The 13,062-nt window shown below is 32.2% G+C and overlaps 1 protein-coding gene across 4 annotated transcripts in view; it reads right to left on the bottom strand.

Moving 5' to 3' along the window:
* The window catches only part of LOC145268835 (uncharacterized), a 1,065,816-nt gene that overhangs the window by 540,893 nt on the left and 511,861 nt on the right, over positions 1-13,062 (bottom strand). For all 4 annotated transcript variants that reach the window (XM_080124499.1, XM_080124501.1, XM_080124498.1 and 1 more), the window contains 3 exons: positions 11,912-12,030; positions 8,917-9,126; positions 2,900-3,108 (listed from right to left, as the gene is read on the bottom strand). In XM_080124499.1, coding sequence (XP_079980625.1) covers positions 2,900-3,108; positions 8,917-9,126; positions 11,912-12,030 — 538 coding nt within the window. The remainder of the gene's footprint in view (positions 1-2,899; positions 3,109-8,916; positions 9,127-11,911; positions 12,031-13,062) is intronic.

Genomic DNA, 13,062 nt, shown 5'->3' on the forward strand with positions numbered 1-13,062 from the left:
AGCGCAGCTGCTAGTCTATAATATAAACTTATTAAAACTTCAGGTGCGTTTTGACAAATTCTACGATTGAAGGGCCTTTTTGATTCCTTTGATTTGGGCCAACTCTCAAAACTCATTCCAGAAATACAACGGTTGGCCATTGACAACGTCACCGAGAAGATCGTGAATGGGCGAGCAGAGTCGAATTAGTGAACAATCAAGGATGTAGAGGACAGTGTCGCCTGTTATTGTGATTGGCGACCCCTTGATGAGAAGTCGAACGTCGGTTTGGCTGTTTGCCAAAACCGGGATGTATTTTTGCCACATCCGGCGACAAGAGAATGAAAAACACAAACCGGAAGTGAAGGTGGATGTATCGCTCTCTTGTGGCCAAGAATTATATTACTAGAGTTAAAGGGGCGACAATCGTGTTTGCCTTAAGGTCGTCCGTTTGTGTTTGTGTGTCTGCTTGTGTGGAGAACTCAATTCCCATAAAGATGATTTTAAGATGTAAAGAACTTGAAGCATAAAAACTTTTTGTTAAAAATTACTGGATTCGGTTGATATGTCGCAAAACAAAACCAACCAAATTTATGAAATAGAAACGTGGAGACGTTTTCTAGGATTACAATCCTGTAATGGGTTTTGATTAAAATTAGAATAAGGATTCTAGGCATATGGCTTAGTATAATTATATAGTAATTTTAATCTTCGAATATATATTTCATTTATATTTCAGTTGGCTTTATTGAACCGGAGTATTCAAATCGATCTTCCATTATTAATGAACGTCTCCCAAGACTTGGCTGATCTTTTAGGAAATACTCAACGGCTTCTTCGATTGGAAGGCCTTTTTAATTCCTTTGATTTTGGCCAACTCTCAAAACTCATTCCAGAAATACAACGGTTGTCCATTGACAACGTCCCCGAGAAAATCTTGAATGGGTAAGTAGTCGAATTAGCGAACAATCAAAGATGACAACTCTGAATTTATGCTGTTTTGTTTATTGTGGTACACCATTGTGTGTGATATGTGGGCTATGGGTATCGAGAAATCATTTTGACAAAAAGTGTGCATCTGACCAAGAAACAACATAAAATAATTATCAAATGTACCAAAAGATCATTTGAATAAAAAAAATTATGAATCTGATATCTTATTTAATGTCTAGGCTGTGTGCGCCTAGAAATCATTTTGATAAAAACGTGCACCTGCAAAAACAGTAAAATAATTATCAAATGTACCATAAAGGTCACTTGAATAAAAAAAATTATGCATCTGGTACAAGCACCCGCTGCCAAGAAACAACAAGCTTGAACAATTGTCAAAAAGAAGTTAAATGTATGATGCACAAATTCACAGGCGAAAAAGAAGAAATAACAAAACATATGCCCAGCCCAAGGGAGGTAACCGTTCTTCCCTTTGAGTTGTCTGCCTTGCATTGTGTTTGTTATTTTAAATAAAAATACACGTGAGCATCGATCGCATCGATCCTCTGTTTTGTAAAACACTTTTTTTTTCGCTAATATTTACAATTAGCATAGATATCCCGAAAAATTGAGTCATAGGAAAACGCTAAAAAAATATCTTAGTGAACCCTGAAGATTGACTTTATGATATACGGACCCACCCTAAAACCCACGGTTCGAATCCTTACAATGCATAGCTAACCCCGCCTTTTTCTTAGTAGAGAAAAGGAAACATGTATTCAACACCCGCAGAAGATCGCAGGGTAAAGCGACCGAAACGTTGTGCTAATAATTCCCAAGATGAGAATAATTGTCCAATTAATCAAAATAATGCAAACATTAAATGTATGATGGTTGAAAGATCATTTCCAGCAAAAGTTTACACAGGTGTAATCAAAGTAAAGTCAATCCAGTAAAACGACAATGGCCGAATGAAACTCTTGAGGTGTGGCTACAGTGACAATACCGTCTGTTGCGGACCAGAGTATAAATACTCTAACTCGCTACAAAAGAAAATAATGAAACGAATGGAATGAAGGAAACAAAGCTCAATTGCTGAATAAAATAAACACGTCGTTTATTTTCTGTCGAAAATAAAATGGTTTAGGTGTAAACACGTGTTCATTCAGGCGTTGACGACTACATGCGTGGAAAAGAAAGGGATGAAGTCGAGGACGAGAAATGGCCGTCCCGCACGTAGAAAGGAAAATAGAAAGGTAGTGTTTGCCTCAGCAAAACCGTGCGTTCATGATAGCAGTCGTCCACGTGGAAAAGTCTTCAAACCAAGAGTTATGGACGGCGAACTTGCCTGGTTGACGAAACCAGGCAAAAGGGAAGAAAGAGGAAGTTGTGGACTTTTATATCGGTGTGAGTGTTCTGACTGCGCATGTCTGGAATTCCTTTCAGGGGAAGTGACGTTTCGCATGTGTGCGTACTTGTGCGCGTATGTGTGCGTAAATGTGTGTACGTTAGCGTGTGTGTGTGTGTGTGTGTGCACGTGAATGTGAGTGTATGAGGACGTGTATATGCGTGCGTGTGTGTGCGTATGTGCGTGCGTACATGTGATGAAAACATGTTCGAACACGTCTGAAGGGGACGTTTCAGTTGGTCATTAATAGTTATATAATTATAACTTAAAAATTTACGTGTGTGCATTTCCCTCCGAACTACCAACCATCCACAACCGTTACAGACAATAAATTGTTATAATTTTCATATACCGGTGTGCCTCCATTCTTTTCAATATAGGAGAAATACAACAATCTTCTCGAAATCAAAGGTTCAATCAGCAGTGCAGACGCCACTAAGAATACAAATACGCTAAATTTCTTTTAAAAATATGAAATTATGAAACAATATGTATAACAATACCACCTAATAAATCTAGTCAAACACATTGTCATCATTTTTGATGGGTAATATTCTACACAGTGAAAACAAATTAACCTACCTGTTGAAGTTGGAATTGATCAGCAAAGCTGACCATTTGGCTTGCAAGAGTTTTAACGAATGCACATAAGACATGAATGGCGCAAATTTCTCCGACTGTAAATTGGTAAAATAAGTGTCCGTCAATTTCTGGAATTTGACAAGAGTCAGGAAATAAGAAGTGAAATTCACTGACGTCGACGAAGACGTGGGGTCATTCACTTCGTTCAACTGGAAAGAAAAAAAAAGAACAGTTTTAGAAAACAATCTTAGGTTATTAGGTTGGTTGGTTGTTTTACGGCATATCAACCCTTTTCAGGTTATTTAATGCCGAATCCAGTGATTTTGAAGAAAACTTTTAATAGAATATATTTGTTGATTTCAAGTCGGCTACTATTTAACCCATAATTAGGACCCTAACAGGTACTCCCACTTCGGGTCAGAGTGGACCTGGGAGCAATGGCAATTAAAAGGTGGCTCCACACTCTCCAAAGCCCGCAAGCTATGGCCTCACCACTGGATATAGTTTAAGGTCATATCCAGGACCAGGTTATTAGGACTACGTCTATGGTTTATCTATCTAATATATATATATATATATATATATATATATATATATATATATATATATATATATATATATATATATACATACTAGCAGGCCTACCGGCGTTGCCCGGTCGTTAAATACACATAAAATTTTAATGCAGCTTTCTTATTGATTTTTATCATGAAGTTTTATTATTATTTATTATTACTATAAACATTATTTCTTATTTATTATTATAAACATAATAATAATAATAATAATAATAATAATAACAATAATAATAATAACAATAATAATAATAACAATAATAACATAATATTAATAAAAATAACATAATAATAATAATAACAATAACAATAATAATAATATTAATAATAATAACAAGAATAATAATAATAACAATAATAATAATAATAATAATAATAACTAGCAGAACTCGTGGCAATTCCACGATTGTTGAAAATTTTAAAAACACATAAATAAAACGAATAAAAAATAAAATAAAACAAATAACAAAAACAATTTTTTAGTAAAATCTTTTAAACCTTTAAAAGAAAATGGTAATGTTGACGGAAATAAAAAAATACCCTTTTGTCCACATTTTTGGGAAGGTGGCGTTTTCAGAGGAAGCTGTCCTGTTTTATAATCTTCAAAACAGCTACATTGTAAAAAGCCGATGATGCCCGTTTCATATTTACCAATTTAATGTTTAGGTTGTATTTTTGTTGATTAGGAATTTTTGTTAAGATAAAATTAAAAAAAAAACTTTTAAAAACATAATATACACACGTATATATTCATATATATTTCATACATATATATATATATATATATTCATAATATACATATATATATATATTCATAATATACATATATATTCATAATACATATATATATATTATTCATAATCTACATACGTATATATATTCATAATATATATATATATTCATGATATATATATATATTCATGATATATAATTATTCATAATATACATATATATTCATAATATACATACATTCATAATATACATACATTCATAATATACATATATTCATAATATACATATAAATATATATATTCATAATATACATATATATATATACGTAGTATACATATATATATGTACATAATATATACATATATATATTCATAATATACACATATATATATTCATAATATACACATATATATGTACATATATATATATATTCAATATATACATATATATATATATTCATTATATACATATATATATTCATTATATACATATATATATTCATTATATACATATATATATATATATTCATTATATACATATATATATTCATAATATACATATATATATATTCATAATATACATATATATATATTCATAATATACATATATATATATATATAATATACATATATATAAAATATACATATATATATAAAATATACATATACATAAAATGTACATATATATATAAAATATACATATATATATATAATATACACACACACACACACACACACATATATATATATATATATATATATATATATAATGCTAAACTTCTGACAGACAATATGAATTTAGACAAGCCCGTTCCACAGCACACATCCTAATTGTAATCTATGAACGTATATACCATTCACTGGGCAAAGTGGGGGAGGGCAGAGTGGTAGCTCTAGATATATCTAAGGCTTTTGATAGGGTATGGCATGAGGGTCTCCTCAGGAAAATCAGATCATACGGTATCACTGGTAAAATACTTTACATAATTAAATCCTTCTTAGATAAGAGAAAAATCCAGGTTGTGCTCGACGGTCGTACATCTACACAATATGATATAAATGCAGGGGTGCCCCAGAGTTCTATCCTTGGACCTCTATTGTTTCTGATATTCATAAATGACCTACCCGACAAAATTGCCTCTGAGATGGGTATATATGCTGATGACACTACACTCTATAGCAGGCACGACAGGAAGATGAATGAACACATTTCTAAAGAAATGGCAAAGACACTAGAGGATGACCTCCAATCTGTGGTGGAATTAGGACAAAAGTGGTTGGTCGCGTTCAATGCTGCCAAGACGAAACTAGTTTCATTCAATAATTACAAGAATATATATATATATATATATATATATATATATATATATATATTCATAATATATATAGATATTCACAATATACATATATATATTCACAATATACATATATATATTCACAATATACATATATATATATTCATAATATACATATATATATTCATAATATACATATATATATATTCATAATATACATATATATATTCACAATATACATATATATATTCACAATATACATATATATATTCATAATATACATATATATATATTCATAATATACATATATATATTCATAATATACATATATATATATTCATAATATACATATATATATTCATAATATACATATATATATGTATATATTCATAATATACATATATATATTCATAATATACATATATATATTCATAATATACATATATATATATATTCATAATATACATATATATATTCATAATATACATATATATATTCATAATTTACATATATATATATATATATTCGTAATATACATATATATATATTCGTAATATACATATATATATATTCGTAATATACATATATATATTCATAATATACATATATATATTCATAATATACATATAACTATTCATAATATACATATATATATATTCATAATATACATATAACTATTCATAATATACATATCATCATCATAGGCCCTTAACGTCGAGGACGACGATTGGCAAGGCGCTTCAGTCTTCTACAGTTCAGGAAATCTGTGTATTGCTGGCAGGATCTTTTGGCACCAGATCTTATAGCAGCTTGCCACTTTGCTCGGTTGCCGGCAGAGGTTTCCCAAGTGTTGTGAGGGATGCCGAAGACCTGGAGGTCACGTTTCAGGACATCCTTGTAGCGGAGGCGTGGCCTGCCAGCACAGCGAGGGGCATCAGCTATCTCTCCAAAGAGAAGTTCTTGACATATCCATAGTAGTTGCCTGAAACGTCAAGCGCCGGGGCAGGGAAGTAGTGGATGAGTGCATGCCCAGAACAGAACATCCACCTCTGGACCCAACATTGCGGACCCCAGCGGAGCACAGGAGTGCGACAGCTGGAGCAGTGGTAGGTTGCCCCGCAGTACCCGCTAACTGGGTGTTGATCCCTGACCGTTGATCGTTCTTGATTCATCCGCTCAGTGATCCGCCATGGGAGACCGGTGGTTGAAAAATATATCAGCTGCGCTCATACCATGACTGCCAACTCCTGCTGCCGAGATGACATTTTGCTATTTGACCACATAGCTGGGGTCTGGATTGGTGTAAGCCAGGGCGTGTCCTCACGCCGGAGGGCCATGCACTCAACACCTCTGGGGCTCCAGACTACTCCGAGATCCCACATACACTTAGCCTGGGGCCGCAAGGTACCCAGTTAAACCGTGATGTACCACGAGGAGGTGGCATGCGAGTCTTGACCAGTGAGACGCTCTAACCACCAGTGGGCAGGGCTTACTAAACTGCCTCCCCTTCACTCTTGCGAGTATAGGTGGCGGTTACAGCTGGAAGCAAGAGGAGCAAAGCACCTGAAAGCCAAGCAGCTAAGCACTCTACACATTCACTAAGCTACAACACTACACGCTCAAAGGCCCTGTGTGCAACACACCACATCACAATATACATATATATATATATATATTCATAATATACATATCTCTATTCACATATGTATATTCATAATACACATACATATATATATATTCATAATATACATATCTCTATTCACATATGTATATTCATAATACACATACATATATATATATATATTCATAATATACATATATATATTCATAATATATATATATATACATATATATATTCATAATATACATACATATTCATAATATATATATATAGATATATATATATATATTCATAATATACATACATATTCATAATATATATACATACATATATATATATATATTCATAATATACATACATATTCATAATATACATGTATATATATATTCATAATGTACATATATATATTCATAATATACATATATATATTCATAATATACATATATATATATTCATAATATACATATATATATTCATAATATACATATATATATATTCATAATATACATATATATATATTCATAATATACATATATATATATTTATTCATAATATACCTACATATATATATATTCATAATATACCTACATACATATATTCATAATATACATACATATATATACACATATATAATAATATACACAGGAACACATATATATTCATATATATTACCTACATATATATATATATATACATATATATAATACACATACATATTCATGTATATTACATACATATATTTACATACATATATATAATGCACACATATATTCATATATATTACGTACATATATATTCATATATATAACATATATGTACATATATATAATACACACATATATTCATATATATTACATACATATATGTACATATATATAATACACACATATATATTACATACATATATATTTACATATATATAATATACACACATATATTACATACATATATTTACATATATATATACATAATATACACACATATATTACATACATATAGTTACATATATATATATACATAATATACACACATATATAGTCATATATTAACATATACATAATATACACATACATATATATTCATATATATTACATACATATCTGCACACATATATATATAATACACACATATATTCATATATATTATATACATATATGTTCATATATATAACAATATATATACACACATATATATTAATATATACATATATTTACATAATATACACACATATATATTACATACATATATTCAAATATATATACATAATACACACACACATACATATATTACATACATGTATGCACATATATACATAGACGTAATATACACACATATGCACATATATAGACATAATATACACACATATATGCGCATATATAGACATAATATACACACACATATATATTATAAATATATATATATGCATAATATACACACATATATGCATATATATATACATAATATACACACATATATATTATATACATATATGCACATATATAGGCATAATATACACGCGCATATATATACATATATATGTGGCATACATATATCTACACATATATATATATGTATATATATATATATATATATATACGCACGCATATAAATACATATGAAAGTAGTCTTATTTATGCAAAGATACACATAAGCGACATATCCAAGAAAATGTTTCGATCATTAACTCTAAAATACTGCAATATTATCTAACGAAATATGTTTTGTTCTCTTAATTGTTCATATCGAAGAAATGGATGTGAACAGCCGTCTATCCGCGACCGATATAGATACTTACTTCCTTGAGCAGTTGATCCAGTCCATCCAACGAGGATCTCAATTCCTGGACCAGTGCGGTAACGTTCATATTCTGTAGCACATCCTGGCACAACGTTAGTTGGGTCTCGCTCACATTATTATTAAGCAGGTGGGGTGAGAATATTTCCTGAAATACGGTGAGATTTGTGCACACCTTCAACCAAATTCCGTCTTCAAACCATAACGCCAGCTTAAAAAAAAAAAAAAATGAAACATCAATTAAACGTAATTGCAAGAAATCATCCAAATCATCAAGTGGTGTTCTGAATGTTACACGCATTGACAGCTACGGCTTTCTATCCATCTGTCTCTCACGAGGTATTCATGAATTCATTGTTGCTCATCCCTACCGATCGATGTTTTAAGTCACATGCTAAATATCTTCTGGGTTTTTATATAGCTTACATTACTTTGCTGTTTATTCATTTATTTTGCCAAATAAAATTGATTGATGAATTGATTGAAATTATTTGCATACATTAGAGCCACGGTTACTCCTTTTAAAATAAGGTATAACAACCACAATTTGTCAAGATCAAAGTGTAGTATCTGTTCCGGCAGATACTGCACTTAAGATAATTTGTACCAGTCAATGGAGGGGAAACCCTCTATACTGGGACAATTATTATTTTTGGTAACCAGAGTGACCCCTTTTAGGGGAGCTGGTTTTTACCTCACATTAAAAACGGCCTTGTGCCTAATTTGCTCAGTGGGGGAGCAAATAAATACCATCTGTTCCGGCAGATACTGCAAGCAAAGACCATATGTGTGGGCAACCTCACATATAAGACCTTGGTCGATGTAGGGGCAACCCTTCATACCAATTGTCATTATCCAACTCCCCGGGGAGTTGGTCCCCATTTCCCCTTCACTCCTCACATTAAAAATCGGCCTTGTGCCTAATTTGCTCAGTGGGGGAGCAAATAAATACCATCTGTTCTTCAGGTGCTACGCTTCAATTTCTTGTTCTCTGTTAGTGGAGGAAGAAATCCTTCACGACTGAGACAGTTTTTATTTTTTGTTCCTTTTCTCCACATTAAAAAACGACCCTGGTGTCTAACTCTGTCCCGTGGGGAGGCATTGTAAATAGGAACAACCACATGAACTTAGTGACCCCCAACACGATCGATTAAGATGTTTATTAAGTAACATGAATTACTGCACTTTGCTATTCTTATTTTTTACCAGTATATTTGATCTGATTGAAATATTTTTGGAATGCACGAGATAAATAGATAATCTATAATATAAATCTCACCTCTGTTTAAATGTATGTATGTATGTATGTATGTTTATATGTCTGCCTAAAACTTTCAAAAGAGACGACGGATTTTCATGAGATCAATATCGTTTTGAAGCACGACCCTTCGGGCGATAAATATCGAAAAATTGGCCAAACACATCAATTCCTTCACCCTCAACTGGGCACTTTTTTCGCCGATATTTTCGAAAGTCCTCCCCTCTTTTCAATTGTATAGCCTTAATTTAAACCTTCGCCACTTCCGGTTTGGTCATGAACGCAACGGCAAAGACGTCACGTTGTTTTTCATGTTCTTTTCCCCCTTCGCGGTATGGGTTCGAGCCTGCCTGCCTACTACCACTTTTTTTCTTTGCTCAACACACACCTCCAAACACCCGGGCAACGCCGGGCACCCAGGCTAGTAATTGGATAACAGATCAAAATCACTAATTAATTATATCTTGTGAGTCTGTATTATTATAAATTTATCATCTTGCATCTTTCTAAACAGCCACTCGATGTATTTTTACATGGTTTGTTACTATTTTCTATTTCTTACCAATACAACTGATTGATTGTTTAAATATCACTTGTGTCTCCTCGACCTGAATATCCCCAGCAACATCCTACCTCTTCCTTGCAGAGTTCCCTAGATGCAGGAAAACCTTTTATGTTTTTTCTCACGAATTGCTAGTCTGTGGAAGTTCCTCCCTGTTGGAGACGCCCCTCCATGGGATTAATGGACTATCTCGTGACGTCACTTCCGGTAACGAGTACCAGCCTGTCAGTCAGAGATTGGTACGCGGCCAAGGAGGTCGTGTGCAAATGCCCAACAGTTGAGGAATGGTATTGCTCAACCCGCCTTGCCTGTAATATATGTGAATACATGTTTGTTTCAAAGAGTCCTGTTTTCCTATCGTTTTTATTACCATTTAACACCATAACACTTACCCACTCTCAGCTGAACTTTATTTAACGCCATTTTTCTTTTCTATATAAAAATGAAATATTTTATATCAATACTTAACCAAACAATAATATCGCATTCATTCCGTCTTTAAAGATAAGGGAAACGCCATAACACTCCCTGTTGTCTGCTTCCCTGACTGCACTAATATGCAGAAATGTAAATGTAATATAAACAGATATCTTGCAGCTCAACTCCTTACATAGAAATGATCACAGATAGTAGTCCCTAACACCCAAGTGACAATATGGTTTGTTTGGGGCGAACAAGAGCAAAAAGAAAAAAGAAAAAAAATGAAATTAAGAATTACGTATATAAATGAATACGTTTGGAAGGCTAAAAACAACGCATATTTTTTATATAAACATTTATTTGTTTAAATCAGATATTTCGATGGTATACATGCTTGTCAATGAAAGTTTTTATCTTCTATTTTTCCTGGTCCGCATGGTGTAATTCTGCGAATGAGCGCGTTAGTCCGTAGGTCTGATAACGGGATTATTTTCCAAAAACAGTAATCAACAGGGTATCGCATAAATTAATGAAATATTACCGGCATTTGAATCGTTGCATATATTTTGAAAATAAGAATTACGTATATAAATGAATACGTTTGGAAGGCTAAAACAACGTATATTTGTTTGATATAAACACATTTACTTGTTTAAATAAGATATTTCGATGATATACATCCTTGTCAAATGCAGGCAATATTTCATTAAAAAAATGAAGTTTGAACGGATTGAATATGAATAAAAGTTTGCATACCTTGTTTGGCGCCGTGATTAAGTGCGAAAGAGTACTAAGCAAGAGGTCTACGGAAGCAAGAGAACTCTCTTCAAGAAGGTTCAGAAACTGGATCATGTTTGGTGACAGCTCTGCAGATCCTGTTTAGAAGGAAGATAAAACAAGATAATAAAATGTTAAACGTCAAATAATTTTTGTAAATAAAAAAAACATTCAATTTCAAAACCACCTTCGTACTATATATTTGCTGATTACATGAGTCGAAAACGAATGTACACATAACTAAGGCAATGGTTGAACCCTTAGAAAATAAACTTCCAGTTTGTAGTCGAATGGGGACGTAAATGGATGGGAAGCTTTAATGCTGCTAAGGTTAAACTACTTTCCTTTAAAATTACAAGAAACGTTCTCAACCGTTGATTGCCATGATTAATGATGCACGGAGATCTCTTCGTTCATACTCCCCAGCTTAACCTTTTAAGGCAACATGAATTGGAAAAAATACATTGAAGACATTGCAAAGGTTGCTGCAAAGAAGATGGGCACCCTCTATCGTGCTAGAAAATTATTTAAGCCTAAAAGTAACCTATATCTCTACAAAGCCACCATTCACTCATACATGAAGTATTTTTGCCACATTAGTCTCCCCCCCCCCAAAAAAAAATGAGTCTCAAGTCTAATGGGTCCTGCACTATTGGCCGAGCTCATACTTCTGTCCCAACGCCGAAATGTTGCATCCGTGTGTCTGTTTTTATTTTTTAAGTATTTTAATGGAATGTTTTTATTTTTTAAGTATTTTAATGGAATGTTTTTATTTTTTAAGTATTTTAATGGAATGTTTTTATTTTTTAAGTATTTTAATGGAATGTTTTTATTTTTTAAATATTTTAATGGAATGTCCTCTGGATGTAAATATTCCTGACTAACCTGACAAGCATAAAAATCCCACCCCTTCTACTCTAATTCTTATCTATAAACATAAAAGCGAAAATGTATGTGTGTATGTGTGTGTGTTCGCTTTTCCGCGATGTCCGCAAAAGGCTTCTTTCGGAGAACTGCTCGCTCGCTTCGTAACTTCTTAAAACTGTTTATATCATCCATAAATTGTAATATCTCAGAGTTACCCGCGGATCTCGCCTGTCTATTTAATTTTATTCACTTTCAAACCTTAA

The sequence above is a fragment of the Euprymna scolopes genome, chromosome 44 (genome assembly GCF_053919585.1).
Source record: "Euprymna scolopes isolate OS-2025 chromosome 44, ASM5391958v1, whole genome shotgun sequence".
NCBI lineage: Eukaryota > Metazoa > Mollusca > Cephalopoda > Sepiida > Sepiolidae > Euprymna > Euprymna scolopes.